Here is a 17,575-nt window from a genome sequence, read left to right as displayed (position 1 = left end):
AAAGAGGCTGCATGGCCCTGACCTATCTCCAGAGAGCCGGGGCGCTCTAATGCCGCTGCTTCTCCACATCCCCGGCTTCCTATCCCGCTGTCGTCGACCCCGTCCCCCCCACTAGCCTCTCCGTACGGGCTCAGCATGGCTGCCACAGCCCGAGAACGTGCACTGCGCAGGCGCAAGGGTGAGCTCCGATTGGGGGAGGGGAAAGGAGCATTGGAGTCGGCGGGGGAGCGCAACAGAGCGCATGCGTCCGGAGGCACGGCCGCTCCCTCGCTGGGCCTGAGAGCGCGCGCAGTGGGTGGGGCGGAAGCGGGCGCGACGCGCTTATCTCTGGTCTGAGCGGCCCCTCCTCCCTCAGTATCGGTGGCCTCACCGTTCGCCGGGGGGCAGCCTGCTTTGGTTCCTCATACCCAGGTGTAAGTCGCCGCTTGGTTCGCTCTGTACAGTCTAGAAAAAACGCGCGCCTCGAAGCTCTTGTCAGTGAGGGAGGGGATGTGAGGGCTTGCAGGGTGGGGCCTTCCCCTGGTGTAGTTCGACAAAGGGAAAGGGGGTTTATCACCTTCCTGGTGCCGCGGGCGGGAAATGAGCTGAGAACGGTAGATGGGGGCGTTTTTTCCGGCATCTTTGTCTTAAGCAGCCTTACAGCCTCTTACTTCCCCTGAACCTACCTAGACTTACTTCATCGCTTCACTGACGCCTGCCAGCCTCGACTCCTTCCTTCCACAAAATTTAGAGCCTTCTGATCACTTTCACTTCTTTACTGATCTCGTGCTCTATTTCATTTAAAACTACTTTTTCCTGAGGCTTCGCCCTCTGTTCTATAAATGTTAAATCAATCTCATAAAAATTAAGGATATTATGGTGATTCTATTGCCACCTAAAGCAAACATTTTACTTGTTTATAGCCAGTAATCTCTCCCTTGACCCTCAGTGTATGGGTTCAAATCCTCACTGTAGTTCATAACCTCTATTCCCCACCAAAAGAACAGAACAGAAGAGCCAATCTGCGGGAGGACTCGGGATTTTCCATCTCCGTCCTATAAACTGGGCCTTGCCTGTAACCCTTTAGTATTGTACTAGAAATCCTCTCTTGGATGTAAGGGAATTCCTTTTCTTTAGACCTGGTCAACTTTAGCCTATCACTCTAAAGCTATCCTCCATTTCGTTCCCATTAGTATTTTAAACTTTCCTCCTGTATTGGTTTGCCAGCCTCAAAAAAGGAAAACCCTACCAATACTGTGTTCCTTTGTAGACTATTTACTCTGAGCTATCCTGCACAGTCAAGACCTGAAAATATCATCTAAATTTTTCTAAGCCCCATTCCCACTCTTCAGTCCATTTCTTCCATTATTGAAAGTGTTCTGGCAGATGTCACCAAGGACCTGATTGGCAGTCACGATGAACTTTTCAGTTCTCAGCTTACTTGACCTCTGAAACATTAGACATTTGATCATATTTTCTTCCTGAAATTCTCTACACCCTTGATTTCTGTGGTCATTCCTTTTTTTTAAAAGATTTATTTATTTGACAGAGCACAAACCTGGAAAGCAGGAGAGGGAGAAGCAGGCTCCCTGCAGAGCAGGGACTACAGCCTGGATCCCAGGACCTGGGATCAAGACCTGAGCTGAAGGCAGAAGCTTAACCAACTGAGCCACCCAGATGCCCCTTCTGTGGCCATTCTCACCTGTTTCTTTCCTGCTTGTCCAACTGCTCATTTCTTTTGTGGACTCTAGCTTCTTCTAATGGGTTGATGATGTTTGTCAGGATTTTTGCCTTAGTTTGCTTCTAGTTCTGTTCATCTTCTCTAATCTCACTCAGTGGCTCTAAGCCTCTTAAACGTGTGTCTTTACACATGCTGAGCCTTAAGTTCAAAAGATTTGTCGGAGTTAAACTTGGAACTAAATATTACCTCTTGATTAACTCTCGGGCACTTAAACCAGTTTAAAATTGATGCAGTCTATGCATGCTAGATCTGCTTCTGTATTACCTTGGTTAATTGCAGCTATTCAGTCACAAAGCCTGGAATCTAGGAACCCATTCTTGGGTTCTTCCCCCACACACACACAACTTTATACCCACAAAACTTACTATTTTGCCTCTTAAGTATTTACTGAATCACATTCTGTCATAGTCCTATCACCTGAGCTACATCAACAGCTTCCCAACTGATTTCCCTCTCTCTAAAGCTGTATTGTCCAGTATAGTGGCCACTAGGCGCATGTTGCTATTTAAATTAATATTAAATTCTGAAGTTCCTCAGTAGCACTAGTCACATTTCAAGTTCTCATTAGCCACATGTGGTTAGTGGCTGTCATATTGGACAGCAGGAGTGATAGAACATTTCCATTATTGCAGAAAGTTCTATTCAACAGTACTGCTTTAGATTTTCTTCCCTGCCTCTGCCACAGTACTGCCAGGACTGAGCTTTCTGAAACACAGCTCTGGCCATATGCTACTGCTTAAATCCTGTATTAATTCCTTATTGCCTGTGTGATAAAGCCCAAATGCCTATGCTTACCAGAAAGTCCTGTCTAGTTTTGTGTGTGGCCACTTTCCCTTGGGCCCTATGTTCCAGCCATAATGAACTGTTCCCCAGACAGACCATTTTGGTTTATACCTCTGTATTTTACACATACTGCTCTCTTATACGGAATAAACTTCTCCAATCAATCAAAGCCCCAAATCCATCATCTAAAAAGCCTACTTTTGCCTCCCAAATTGAGTTGACTGCTCATTCCTTGGTGTCCCTTCCTTTTATGATTGCACCTTTCATAGTGAGTGGTGTTTATGTGATTACATGTTTCATTACTAGACTTTGATCTTGAGAACACGGTCATATTGTTGTTGTTGTTGTTTGTTTTTTTTTAGATTTTATTTATTCATGAGAGACACAGAGAGAGGCAAAGACACAGGCAGAGGGAGAAGCAGGTCCCATGCAGGGAGTCCAACGCGGGACGCGGATCCCAGGACCCCAGGATCACGCCCTGGGCCAAAGGCAGGCGCCAAACCTCTGAGCTACCCAGGGATCCCCATATTGTATTCTTTTTAAAAAAAATATTCACAGCTCTTGGCAGAGTAACTGGTCAATGTGAGGTGCTCACAAAGTGAGCAAATGTTGAAGGGAATGAATACTTAAGTATGTGACTTAGATGAAATTGTAATGTATGTTTATGGGGCATCATTCATAGTATTGGGGAAATAATCATTGTAAGTCATCATTTCTGTCAAGTATATAATTGAGACATTGGAATGGTGTGAGGAAAGACAGAAGCAGAACAGCACAGGCCATCTTCACGGAGAGCAGAGCACTCCAGTCTGGCCAGAATAGGATATAAGCCATAAGAGGTAAAGCAAGAGAAGAGAAGATTGGAAGATAAATTTATCTGAGGCAGTGTTGTAAAAAGATTTCTAGTGCCATTAAGCTTGGACTAGCTGGGGAGTCATTTGAGCAATTCCTTGACCCATGTTATGTCGTTAGATAAGAACCCTGTCTTCATATTCGCATTAGCTAGCATGATACCTGTTAATAAACACCGAATACAAATGTCGGGTTGAAAGGAGATGAGACCGGTGATAGCTCACATTTGTTGAATACTTGAAATGTGTTTGGGGCTGTTATAAGTGCTTTACATGTATTTTTTTTTCTTTTTAAAAATTTATTTAGGGATCCCTGGGTGGTGCAGCAGTTTGGCGCCTGCCTTTGGCCCAGGGCACGATCCTGGAGACCGGGAATCGAATCCCACGTCAGGCTCCCGGTGCGTGGAGCCTGCTTCTCCCTCTGCCTATGTCTCTGCCTCTCTCTCCCTCTCTCTCTGTATGACTATCATAAATAAATTTTAAAAAATGTTTTAAAAAATTTATTTATTTATTTAGAACACTTGTAGGGGTGGGAGATGAGAGGGAGAGAAAATCTCAAGCAGACTCTGCTGAGCACGAGCCCAATGAAGGCTAGGTCTCATGGCCCTGAGATCATAACCTGAGCCAAAGCCAAGAGTCTGAAATTTAACCAACTGAACTACTCAGGTGCCCCAGTGCTGTTATATGTATTAACTCTTTTAATTCCTTTCTTATAACCTTATGAAGTAGATGCTATTATTATCATCCCCATTTTTCAAATGAAGCAATTGAAGCAATAGATGTTAAATAATTTACTTGTGGTCACACTTTTAGTAAGTGATCTTAAGCTGGGATGTGAACCCAAGTAGTCTGCCCATGGATGATCTGTTTTTCTGGTTGCTAAACACAGCAGGTAGTTTAAGATCTAGGACTAAAGTTGAGAAAAAAGATCAGGGGAGGTAGATTTGGGAGTCATCTTTGAATTGATGTTTGATTCAGTCATGCAGGTAGATGAGATTTATAAGGAAGTATAAAATAGAATTTAGTTTTGAGTCGAAGATTGAACTTTGGGTTAGATCCTTATTCAGGGAACAGAATAGGAAGTAGAACCAATGGAAGAGTATTAAACAAGAAAGAAAAGCAAAATTACATAATATGAAGATGCCAGAACAAGACAAGGCCTCAGTAAGGGCTTCATGTTTGTTGAATAAATGACTAATCAGGAGTTGTTGTGCTTGTTTGTGCCATAGGACTTCTTTGACAGTCTGCTAGAGCCTTAGGACCTTGTTTGACAATACCATTTGTAAACGTATAAATAAAACACATAATTATCAGAATTATGTTTAAAGAAGTGTGTGATGATCCAGTAATATGTGCTTCCATGTTAATATAATACATGTGGTTCTTAAGTAACAAATAAAATGATTTATTGGCAAGTCTAACAACTTATTAAATTATAGAGATATTTTGAGATATCTGTATGTGACATGAAAATATTAATTGATTTCTATTGATGAAAACATTGCAGGTACTGCTAGTACTACAAAGATTTGCTTTCTACATTCCTAAACTTAAATTTCAGTTTGATGTTATTGGAAATAAAAGTGACTTTAAAAAATTCCATCCACGTTCATGACCCCTGAATTTTGTGGCTTGTGGAACTGCAAGTTAAGAACCTTGTTCTGATTGAATGAGAAAGTGATATTCTGCAGACAAAGAAGGAAAACTCATGGGTTGGTAATTGGGGGTCATTACTGATATTGAGAGCAGTTTCTGTAAGCTGGGGATAGAATACAGAGCATGGGGATCCCTGGGTGGCGCAGCGGTTTGGCGCCTGCCTTTGGCCCAGGGCGCGATCCTGGAGACCCGGGATCGATTCCCACATCAGGCTCCCGGTGCATGGAGCCTGCTTCTCTCTCTGCCTGTGTCTCTGCCCTCTCTTTCTCTCTCTGTGACTATCATAAAAAAAAAAAAAAAAAGGGGATCCCTGGATGGCGCAGCGGTTTGGCGCCTGCCTTTGGCCCAGGGCGCGATCCTGGAGACCCGGGATCGAATCCCACGTCGGGCTCCCGGTGCATGGAGCCTGCTTCTCCCTCTGCCTGTGTCTCTGCCTCTCTCTCTCTCTGTGACTATCATAAATAAATAAATAAATAAAAAAAAAAAAAAAAAAAAAAAAAAAAAAAAAAGAATACAGAGCATGGGCAACCTGAAAACCCAGGCCAAGTAATCCAGACTGAATATAGTAGAAAGAAGGGAACTATTTAACTTTTCTAAGAGGAGAAGTGAAAGCTACCTTTATAGGGAGATCTATTTGGCAACAGGATGCACCATGGATTGGGTTCGGAGAGACTGGAGGTAGGTCAGCTAGCATGCATTCACATGTGAGATGAGAAGGAATAAAGTAGTTGCAATCTCAGGACTATCTATGCTTAGAAGGGGGCTCAAGCCTCCCTGTAGTCCACAAGGTCCCACGTGGTCTTGCTTCTGCCCGACTCTGGCCTCATCTACCATCTTCTACTTGCTGATTATACTCCAGCCGCACTGATCTTTCACTTCCTTGAAGGAGCTAGCTAGTCTCTTGCCTGTCTTCATGGCTTACGCTACTGCTGTTCCCTCCAAGAGGAGCATTCTTCCCACTCTGCCTAACTCCTACTCACCCTTCAGATCTCATCTCCGTATCATTAGGTTCCCCATTCCAGTTAGTCTAACAGATCTCAGTTTTTTTCCCTTCCTTTTATAATTTGCATTTTTAGATTTGTTTAATATCTCTATTTTCACTAGATTATAAGTGTGATGATGGTAGGTGTCTGGTGTCCAGCATCCTGCCAGGCAGATAGAAGGTGGTCAATACATACTTGCTAAATAAATAAATAAACAAACCTCTTTGAGCCATGGTTTTCTTATTTATATATGGAATAATAAATTCCAACCTTGTAGTTGACAGAGTTGCTACATCCTAATAAAGTAGCTAAAAGAAAGAATGAACATTCATTCGTGGATGTGAAGAGATATTGAGCTGGGAATGAGGGTAAATGGGAGATGGATGACTAGGTTCACTCTCTGAAACAGGAGGTGGAAGGGAGTAGGAAGAAAATGGCAGTTGGCATGTAGCTTGGGAAGGACCTAGAATGGAATGGGAAGAGTGTGGAGAATGGTGGGTTGCACAGGGAAGGCAGTGGAGGTGAAAGTATTTGCAGGGTAGCCTATAGGCATGACTGGTAAGACCTACTGTTGACTGTTTGAAGGGATTGTCTATCATTCATCTAATGCTTGAGGGCTCTTTAGTCTCGGTTTCATCATCTTCAGTAACACCACACATTCATCCAGTGAACAGTTACTTGTTGGTGTATCTTCTTGGTGGATGCTAAGAGTGTGAAAAAAAAAGAATAGGACATGGTTCCTTAAGGATCTTGCAGTGAGGGTGAGATGACTGTGAAGCACATATATAGAGAGAGTAGTACAAGAAAAATGATGGTAATGGCAGGCACAGGGAGCTGTGGCAGCATACAGAAGAAGCCACTAATCCCTGTTCCAGGTTCCAAGGCTTCCTGAGGGAAGTGAGATTTCATCTCAAAGGACATACAGACATAGGTTAAATGGAGTTCAGGTCATTAAGGATCATACTAAGGAAGCAGATTACAATCATTGAAGGTTTTTGTACCAAAGTATGATGTGATGAAATATGCATAATAAAAAGATTCCTTTGGCAGCACTAGAAAATAAGAATGGAGACAGATCAAGAAGAAGAAAGTTAAAGTAATCCAGGGAAAAGCAAACAAATCAATGAAGGCCTGAGCCAGTGGGAATGGGAAGAAAAGAGGACAGATGCAAGAGATATTAACAAGGTAGAATTGATAGGACTTGCTAAACAATTGGATGAGAAGATTTGAGGAAGATGAAGTGGTCAAGGTTGACTCATAGATTTGTGGCTTAGATGATTGATTGGATAGTCAAGTTATTTACTGAGGTCTTGAATATAGGAGTTGGAACTTGTTGGGAAGGAGGGTAATGAGCTTAGTTTTGTAAATTTTGAGATGGAAGGGTATTCAAGATTGTAATTGCTAGACTTCATTTGCCTATTAGAATTCTTTATTGAACCATCAACAGAGGTTTTTGAGACCTAATGTAAATGACCTAGATGGCTCAGATGGTTAAACATCTGCTGTGGCTCAGGTCATGATCTCCAGATCCTGGGATCAAGTCCCCCCCACCCCCCACATTAGGCTCCTTGCTCAGCGGGGAGTCTCCTCTTCCCTCTCTTCTGCCTCTCCCCTCTGCTTGCTCATTCTCTCTCTCCCCCTCCCTCTCTTTCTCTCTCTCAAATAAATAAAATCTTAAAAAAAAAAAAGAAAGAAAAAACTTGTCAATACTTTTGAAATGAATGCAGTTTGGAAATCATAACACACTGCTTTTCATTTAGAATTTAGACATTTTTGAAGATCACTGGGGAAAAATGAGCACAGACTGGTTTAAATGAAATTAAACAATTGTTTTTAATTTGGTTGGTTGTGGTAATAGTATTGTATTCTGTTAAAAGAAAAGTTATCTGAGAAATATAATGGCAGAATTTGTTTAAAATAGCCCAGAAAAGGAAAAAAAAAAAAAAAAAAAAAAAAAAAAGGACATGGAACAGAATAGATGAAACAAGAATGGAAGAGTTTTAGAAGGTTGAAGCTCATGAGAGTAAAATGAGGATTTATTATATTCTCTTTTATGTTTGTTTGAAATTTTTAAAAAAAGTTTTCACTTATTTAGAGATAGAGGTGGGAGGACAGCAGAGGGAGGAGCAGAGAGAGAGGGACAAGCAGACTCTGCTGAGCGCAGAGCCTGACACAGGGTTCCATCCTATGACCCTGAGATCGTGACCTAAGCTGAAAAGAAGAGTCAGATGCTTAACCAACTGAGCACTTAGGCGCCCCTGTTTGAAATTTTTCACCATAAAATTAAAAATATATATATTTTAGTCATAGATCTAAAAGAAATCAATTAGTGGAATGTAAAATTTTTATTATTACTAAGTCAGCACTGAATCATATTATGAGTATGTTTCGAATTTGTGCCAAGACTTGTGACAGACCAGAGATCAAGTGGAAGACATATATCACTCAGGCAGTTAGTTGGAAAATGCTATCTGAGCATTAATACACAGATTTAACCTTGTGTTAATGTCTCAGATGATGTCATGCAATTGTCCAGCATGTCATCTGTTGAAGATAGCGTATTGAGGTGGTTTTTGGTTCATGATGATTCTCCCTTCTCTGGGAATAACTGTGATACATAGGGGTGATATTGTGCCTGGCCACAGCTAATTGATCCAGAGATACACACTAATACAAGCTGAGCCAATCAGATCATCTCTCCCAGCAATGTGAAACTTGGGAGATGGTGGCTGGAGGTCTTTAAGGGTGAGGCGTAATTAACAGCAGCTCAGCTCTTGCTGCTAAGACCCCTGAGGCTTTCCTTCCTGAGGCTAGCTTATTCCATTCTTCTTTTGATTTTATGAATTTAGCTCAGTATCCTTCCAGTAAATTGCCATTTTAAAAGTTAAGTTAGCCAGAATTGGTGTCTATTGCCTACATCTCGAAGAGTTTTATTCAATATAATAAATGATTACATAATGAGATTATTATGTGTTTGGCATCTTATTACCTCTGTGTTGAGGTAAATTTAAAAATAAAAAATTGTTACTATCGAGACGCCTGGGTGGCTGAGTGGTTGAGCATGTCTTCAGCTCAGGGCGTGATCCCAGAGTCCCGGACTGGGGGATCTGTCCCAGGGGGACAGGGGGAGGGGGAGCCTGCTTCTCCCTCTACCTATGTCTCTGCCTCTCTCTGTGTGTCTCTCATGAATAAATAAATAAAATCTTTTAAAAATTGCTACTATCAAGTTTACAGTCCAAAAAATTTCTTGAGGGACACTTTTGTGGAGAATACAGTTTGAGAACTGCTGTGGAGGTCAAGTGGAGATGTTGAAAGGCAGTTGAGTATATGGGTGGTATGAAATTCAGGGAAAGAACTGAGCTCAAGGAGTAAATTTGGAAGACATCAGCAAATAGGAGGCATCTGAAGGCATGCCATCCAGGACAAATGTGAGAAGAGAAAAGGTTGAGGACAAAACTCCAGGGAACACCAGCTGTTAAGAAAGGAGTCCACAAAGAAGACAGAGAAGAGGACGCCAAAGAAGTAGGAGCAAAAAGACTAGGAGAGATTCATGATGCCAAAAAATAGGCCATTTTAGGAAGGAGGGCATGGCCAACAGTGTCAAATGTTGCAAAGAGTTCATTTGATTTAACAACTCAAAAATATTGATGAACAGTCTCATTGTTGAGAGTTACAGCATAAATGGCAAGTATAAAAATGGAAATATGGAAACCCATGCCCTTTTCAGGAAATTTGGCCTTCTAGGAAAAATAAATGGGGCTAGAAAGGGATGAGTGAGCTGTGTTAGAAAGCCATGAGCTACTAGATTCACAGGTGCCATTATTTTCAGGGACATTCCTATTTAATGACCAAAATATACAGTGAGTTACTGGGATACAGAACCAATTGCCTTGCTCCTCTCGCATGCAATTACTTCTGCAAACTAATTAGAGACTCTTTGAGATATCTGTTACAGAACTTGTTGAAGAGTACTGACAGGATTGCATAGAGGGAAGGATAGTCCTAACTGTTTGAACTTGTTACTCTTTACTGGGAGAGAAGAGTTGACCACACCTGGCCAGAGTCTTGATGATGGGTGGTTATATATCTGCTCACCTTGATCTTGTCTACACTCTAATCTGTGAAGAACTTGTACCCTTTTATTTCTTTCCTCTCACGCAGAGTAGTTGCAGTGACTGCTTTACCTGTTCCTAGCCTTCCTACCTAGTCTTCTTCCTCATGTCCCCTCAGACCTCCTTCCAAACAGTCTGTCCTATCTGGGCCACAATCATTAATCAATAGCCACCCCCAAGGGGAAATGGAGCCCTTCTTTGGTTTATTTTGAGTCCCCATCTCAATTCTGACCACATACAGAGAATGGTGTTCAGAAAACTATAGTATGGAGCAAAATCCAGCCCACCATCTTTTAAGTGGCCCAAGAACTAAGAGAAATGGTTACATTTTTAAATGGTTGGAAGAAAAGCGAAAGAATGATGTCATGAAAATTGTATGAAATTTAAATTCCAGTGTCCATAAGTAAAAAAAAGGTTAAGAACAAAACTCCAGGGAACACCACCTAAATGGTGTTTTCAGAATGACTGAAAGAAAGTGGTCCACGAAGGAGACTGAGGAGATGCCCAGGAAGTGTGGGAGGAAGCTGGGAGGAATCCAGCATAGCCATGCTCTTTCAACATTGACATGTTGTCTGTGGCTGTTTGTGCACTTGCAGCTGAGTGCATAACACAGAGATGAATGGCTCACAAAGCCTAGAATATTTCCTATCTGATCCTTCACAGAGGTTTTCGGATTCTCCTGCCTTAGATTCTAGGTGGCTGTGTGCACTATGTCTCCCCCTATGGTCCTGATGATGTCATAAACTTCCTTTCTGCTGCCCTAAAAGGCCTGAATCTTCCCACTGCAGGAACTGTTGATGGATAAGTCTACAAAGAGTGGGACATTGGGAAAATGTTCTGTTTTTCGGAGCGTAACACAATGATTTCCAAACCCTACTCCAGCCTTGCCACTCTGCCTGCCCCCCACCACACAAACTCATATATGTGCTTGCACATATATACACATTAGTGTTTCAGAATATCCAGGAGATCATGGGGTTGTTTTGGGTTTTGGCTATTATTGCTGCTGATATTTATTTTTCAAAGGGGAGTATGGATTTTGAAAGTCTGAGATACTGAGGGATTATATTCACATAGATTGATTTCTAAGGTTACTTAATTGCCACATTAGATGTTTCTCACTGCTTCTTCCCCCATCCCTTCTGTCTTTCTCTCTTTTTCTTCTCTATTAGACTTCCCAGCATATACTGTGACAGTTTTCTCCCTCACCTCCCACTTGCTTCTTAGCCCACCACAATCTGGAGTCAACTCCCACTACAACACTGAAACTGCTCTCAATACATTTGTCAACCATTTCATAATTGCCAAATCTAAGGACACTTCTAGTCCTTCCTTGACTTCTGGGTAGCATTTTATAATGCTGACCTTGTCCTTCTTCATGGAACACCTCTGCTTCTCTGAATCTGCTCCTTCCTTGTTCTTCTCTTAGCTCTCATGGCTATCTGGATGCTCCTGGTGTCACCAAATCTCTACAAATTGGTCCATGTCCATGTACTGGTTATTTTCTGGTGTTAGTGCCAGGCTCGCCCTCCTATACTGTGTTCTGAACTGCTTGGCCAAGGCGTCTGTAAAGCATGTACTTCTTAGACTTATTAGCTGGTTGGCTTCCCATTATATTCTCCCAATAGGAGGCACTGGCAAGGGATATGAAGGCAGGGGAAACTGAGAAGCTTCCTGCTTTAGTTTCTAACAGAGTGACAGTTGCTGGTAGATATGGCAGCAGTAAGAATGGGTGATTCCGGACGTAAGCCTTCTAGGTAGAGAAAGCATCTTCTCAATTATCCAGCCTTGAAGAAGATGGAACCTTTTCAGCAGATCCAGAACTAGCTATGATGGTGTCAGTCCCAGGGCAACAGCAGGCATGGACGTGGATTCCATGTCAGGGGAAGAATAGCTTCTGATTTCTAGATATTCCTCTATTTGTGCCTCCAGACACCTTTTCCTTTTTGTACTTCTTGCCCTTTTAACACCTTTGTGACTGATTTCCTGTATTAAATTCCCTGAGTCTGGAAGACCTAGAGTGGTTCTATATTCCCAACTAGATCCTGGATGATAACTGGTAAGAGGGTTGGGGTTGGAATCCATGCAGACTTACATCATGCCACTTCCTGTTCTGTCTGCACAGTCTACTTGCATGATCTTATCCACTGCTTCTGCTTCAACATTTGTGCTCATGACTCCCAAATTGAGGTTTCTCAGCCCATGCTTCAGTTCTATACCCATATACCTCATGTCTCCTGCATGGTTCTTTCACTGGCATCTCACATTCTACATGTACAACACTAAACTCATCCTCTTCTTCATCAAATCTGCTTCTTTGGCTCCTTTTCTATTTCATTACTGACTACCCACCCAGCCAGCTAATCTAGAAATCTTAGTGTTGGCCTTGACTCCTCTGCTTGGCTAATCAGTAGCCAAGCCCTTTAGATTCTGTCTCCTAATTATCTCAATATTCTATTCCCTCCATTGCCTCTGTTCATGACTTAATTCAGGTTCTTATCAATTCTCAACTAAATTATTGCTATATTGCTAAAAAAGAGTGGTATGTGGGTGTGTGCAACTTATTTTGATGTAATGTAATATAGACTCTGACCAGCAGTTTTAGCTCAATTTTTTCTAAGCTCCAGTCCATCCTTTGAAATTTTTGAAGACCAGTTTTTCTAAAATTTAAAATAATTGGGTCACTCCTCAGTTTTAATACCTCTAAAAGCCAGACCCTCTTTGTGTTATAACATGGCCTATGTGATCTGGCTCTTGCTTAAATTTCCAGCTCATCTTGACACTCCTCCATGCACTACTACCAAACAGGGACACAATCAGTAGTCTCCACACCATTCACATCCAACCACACAGATGTCTCCAAGGGAAGGAGCTCTGAATGCCTTTGCCTTCACATATTCGCCTGGCCCTTGCCCTAGAATGCTTTTCTCTTCCTTCGGGTTCTGCTGGTCAAATTGTTTTTCTTTCAAGATTCTCAGAAGCTTGGATTATGTTCCATCCTCATAAAGTTAATACTTTTAAAACACTGAGCACATTCTTGTTGGAAACATTACATTGTTGTGTAATTATTTATTCATTGACTCCCCCACCCCGCCAACTAGACTTTAAGCTCTTTGAAAGCAGGAATACCCTTTATTCATCTTTGTATTTCTAGCACTGGACCCAATACTAGTACTTATTAAATTTTCCATGTATTTCTGCAGAATGAAATTGAGCTAATGCCCGAAGAACACCTCTCAGAGAGAAAAAGAGGAAGGAGGGCTGGAGGGAGGAGGAGGCGGGGTCTGAAGAGCCCTGGGAGTTTGCCGTGGGAAGAGGAGCTTCCCCACTGCAGCCAACTGCCAGGAGGTGGTGCTGCTCTGAAGAGCCCATTGCCTAGGTTACCAGCTTAAGCTGACGGTTTGGTACTACAGAGGGATCCCCAGCAGGAGGCAGACATCCCTCCATTGTCTTCCCAGCCCAGTTACACACCCGACTCTGGCCTGGTGAAAGAGCCAAGTCTTAGAAGAGGTTGCTGGCACTGTGTCTCTCCCCAGCAACTGATGATGTTAAACCCTACACTTCTGTGATTGGTTTAACCAAGTGATAAAGGCAACTATTGGAACTAGCTGGTGGAACATGATCTGGGGAAGGAATTTGGGGCCCTGGGTCAGCTGGTTGGTAGGTCTTAGCCCATGGTGTGGTGTGAAGATATGGATCATGAGCAGAGGCAGGGAGCTGCACTGCTAAGGCTGTTACACCTCCTGTGGCTGCTGCCCTACTCCCGGACCGCCCCTGAAGGTATGACAATACCTCGCCTTTACTTCAATCCTGACAGGTCAGAGCCTAGCAAACTGCCCAGAGCATTTGAAGTCTTCTTTGCATTTGAAGCCCTGTGCTTTGTAAGTGGCAGGAAGTATTATGGAGTAGTGGAAACAATAGCAGAATTGGGAAAGAGATCAACTATGGATGGATGGCCAAACAATGTCAGAGGTGCTTTATATATTGCACTCGAAACAATCTCTTGAAAGAGATTATTATATCCATTTTACAAATGGAAAAAAAAATGAGACTAAGAGACTTTCGGTAATGTATTCAAATTCATGCAGTTGGAAAGTGGCAGAGCTGGGATTTGAACAAAGTAAATATTATGTTACTGTCCTATTTAGGTATCTGCTCTGCACTCTGTCATCAACTCACCTTGTGGTTCTTGAAAGTCTCTTAACTTTTATTGGTCCTTAGTTTCCTTCCTTGTAAAGGACGGGTGGAATGGATGAATAATCTGAAGATCCTTCTTCCTCTAAATATCTATTATTCTAGATATTGAGTACTGGATAGAAAGTTTCCTGCTCCTGTGTGTGGGGAGATTCTTGCCAGGAATTCCAAAGGATAGATATTATTGCCTACAACTTTGGGTCCTCCCACTCCTGACATTGCAGGGGCTGGAGGGCTGAGGGAGATGAGGAGGTTTTCAGAGAGGTCTGGTGCTGATGAAGCAGCTGAAGAGAAACCTGGAGATTGGTTTTTTAGCTAACCATGTTTTCTGGGGGTAAGATGGGGCAGTGTCATGTGTGGCTTGGGGAGGCCATGACCATTCCTTAATTTACCCTCCCTTCTAAGATGGGGGAACCCATCGAAGCCCTTCACAAGTTAACATAGTGGCCTTCTGTGATTTAGACAAAAGTATCTTTTTTGGGAGGATGCAGCCCTGTGCCATGTGGCATGCTTGGTGAGCGGAGTGCAAGCTAGATTTCAACTTTCAATTACTTCCTTGGCCAGATTCCTCATGTAACACGCAAACAGGCAACCCAACCTTGTGACTCCAAATTTGTTGCTTTAGACCTTTTTTTTTTTTTTTTTTTAATTTTACAACTTTAGACAGTTGGCCTTTTTATGGGCAGGGGAAGTTTGGAGAGATCCTGTGATTTCTTCTTCACCCTTATTGGGAGGGAGAGCCTAAATAACAGACACAAGAAGGGGTCACACCCCAATCCTACCCCTCTGCCTGAAGCAGGCCTTGCTGTCTTCTAAGCTAAGGAGGAGGAGGACACTCCCACCTTCCTGACTTACCTTGTTTCCTTTGCAGCTCCTACTCTAGCATGGCGGGATGAACTGCAAAACCACACATTCTTGCACACGATGTACTGCCAGAACTGGAGTCCCAGCATCGGACTCTTGGAAGCCTATGATGGGGATCAGCTTTTCTCCTTCAACTTTTCCCAGAACACTCGAGTGCCTCGCCTGCCTGAATTTGCTGACTGGGCTCAGAAGTCTGGAGATATGCCCACCATTTCCTTTGACAAAGCATTCTGCCAAGCTATGATTGAGGAAATAGGACCAAAACTTGAAGGGCAAATCCCTGTGTCTAGAGGTCAGGGGTGTTTCGGGGGGCAGAGAGAGGGGCTACATTCTTAACCTCCTCAACCTGTACACTGAATTATTCCCTTTCACACCAGTCCCCTCCTCTAATGTCGTCTGGGTCTCCCCTTACCAGCTATGGTCTGCCCTCTGTTTTTGTTGTGGGACAAAGACTTGTGCTCAGGACATAGTAGGTGTTCAGAACTGTTTATTGAATTTAATGAATGCAATAGGGACTAGTTGATGCCTACGGAATATTAGAGCTTGTGTTGCTATGCTCAGGAGGATGGAAGGGGAGAAAGGAAGTATCTAATGATGTGCCTGTGCTTCAGTGAGAAGATAGCATGTGATTAGATGATGGTGTGAACTGTAGACAGGAAGTGCTGCAGGAAGTCACGATGGAGGGTCCCAGAGTAGCCTGGATCTAGCTCTGCCTCTAGTCAAGGTCTGGTACTTGCCTGGAAGAAGACCTCCGTCAGAGCCCAAGCTCCTCCCTCATCTCTCCTTCCAAAGCCCATTCCCACTGACACTGTCTCTACACTCCCCTCTGTATACCACATCCCTTCCAAACTCAGGGGTACCATGTAAACTAGTTACTTCTTTCCCTCACACCTCAATCCTCCCACCAGGGTTTCCTATGGTCGACGTGTTCACGTTGAAGCCCCTGGAGTTTGGCAAACCCAACATGCTGGTCTGTTTTATCAGTAATCTCTTCCCACCCACATTGACGGTGAACTGGTGGCATCACTTGGACCCTGTGGAAGGAATCGGGCCCACTTTTGTGTCCGCTGTTGATGGATTCAGCTTCCAGGCCTTTTCTTACTTAAACTTTACACCGGCACCCTCTGATCTTTTCTCCTGCGTGGTGACTCATGAGATTGACAACTACACGGCAATTGCCTATTGGGGTGAGAAATTTCTCCTTGGAAGCCTGCTTTCTTTTGGGGACAAAAAAGGATGGACCCATGGGAGGGCTTTCTTTCTCTACTTGCACTTTGCTTAAGTCCATTCTCACCCTGAGCAACTTCAATTTTTCATGCCTCTGTTTCTTCTGTTTAATCCCTGCCCCCCAAGTCATTCCCCTGGGTGGGGACTCACCGACCAAGGCTCCAGGATGACTTGCTCCTCTTTTTCTCCAGTGCCCCATGATGCGCTGCCCTCTGATCTTCTGGAGAATGTGCTGTGTGGTGTAGCCTTTGGCCTGGGTATGCTGGGCATCATTGTTGGCTTAGTCCTCATCGTGTACTTCCGAAAGCCTTGCTCATGGTACATCGGGGTGTCTGGAGTGGGTGGGCAAACCATGGGAGCCACATACAGTGGTGCATGTGGGGGCATGCCCAAGGTCATCCTGTGGTATAGGGAGGCCTGTGTCGGCACCATGGACATCCTCCTGGTTGGAATCCCAGTTACGTACATACATACATACACACAGTTATAGGATCACAGGCATGGCTTTGAGTGGGAGAGGAGTGATATGGGGAACTATAGGAGGGGTGCTTGGAGATAACTTGGGGCCAAAGAGAGATCAACTTGTATGGGATATGCACCAGGCAGGGAGAGGCCTTTGTGGAGGAGGGGGGGTCCTCCTGATGGCTTTCCTCCATCCTTCTCTCTCCTCAGATCGATAGTTCCTGACCAGAATCTGGTGCCAGCAGGGTCAACCATGCATGCAGTGGGAACTCACGTTTCTGGCATCCTGCCCAGGATCTCCCTTTCTCAGAGCAGAAGTCCCCAGGACGCCTCTGGGAGTGTATGCGTGAGGATGTGTACAAGTTTCTCAGCTGGGGCTCTACTGTCCCTGGACTTGCACCCAGGGGTACCCAGAACAGCTTACTTATCACAACCACATTCCTTCCCACTTCAGGGCAATAAATCTTATTTCTTAATATTGCATGGGTTGTCATTTCAAGTTCAACTTGCTTTAACTTGAATGCAGCTTGCCCTCATTAGGGAGGGAAATGGGAAAACCCCTAGCTTCTCAGTTGACTCCTGTTCCCTGGTCTCAGCACCATACAATGGCTTTTACTCCTCTCCGTTTGTGCAAAATACATGAAAAATGAAGGCAGAGCTATTTTCTGATAATCTGCTCACAAAACCGTGGAGGAAGCTGATTGCGGATATTTTTTTTCATTT

The 17,575-nt window shown here is 43.5% G+C and overlaps 1 protein-coding gene and 1 long non-coding RNA gene across 4 annotated transcripts; both read left to right on the top strand.

Annotated features, from left to right (window-relative positions):
• Positions 1-38: 38 nt before the first annotated feature.
• On the top strand, positions 39-17,328 carry LOC112641400 (HLA class II histocompatibility antigen, DM alpha chain). Of its 3 annotated transcripts, XM_025418414.3 has the most exons (6): positions 39-178; positions 13,309-13,885; positions 15,171-15,455; positions 16,072-16,350; positions 16,582-16,708; positions 17,063-17,328. In XM_025418414.3, coding segments are annotated over exons 2-6 (798 nt in total). In that variant the 5' UTR covers positions 39-178; positions 13,309-13,779; the 3' UTR covers positions 17,064-17,328. The 3 variants fall into 3 exon arrangements, with proteins under 3 accessions (XP_025274199.1, XP_025274200.1, XP_035553860.1); XM_025418415.3 differs by lacking the exon at positions 13,309-13,885 and having other exon boundaries at positions 44-178; XM_035697967.2 differs by lacking the exons at positions 39-178; positions 13,309-13,885 and adding an exon at positions 14,531-14,633.
• On the top strand, positions 197-4,956 carry LOC125752195 (uncharacterized). Its single transcript, XR_007401078.1, has 2 exons — positions 197-413; positions 3,662-4,956. It is a non-coding gene; the product is annotated as an uncharacterized LOC125752195 (long non-coding RNA).
• Positions 17,329-17,575: the final 247 nt, after the last annotated feature.

Source organism: Canis lupus, chromosome 12 (assembly GCF_003254725.2).
Source record: "Canis lupus dingo isolate Sandy chromosome 12, ASM325472v2, whole genome shotgun sequence".
Lineage (NCBI taxonomy): Eukaryota > Metazoa > Chordata > Mammalia > Carnivora > Canidae > Canis > Canis lupus.
Note: the sequence above shows the minus strand (reverse complement) of the source record. Positions and strands in the feature narration are given on the sequence as shown.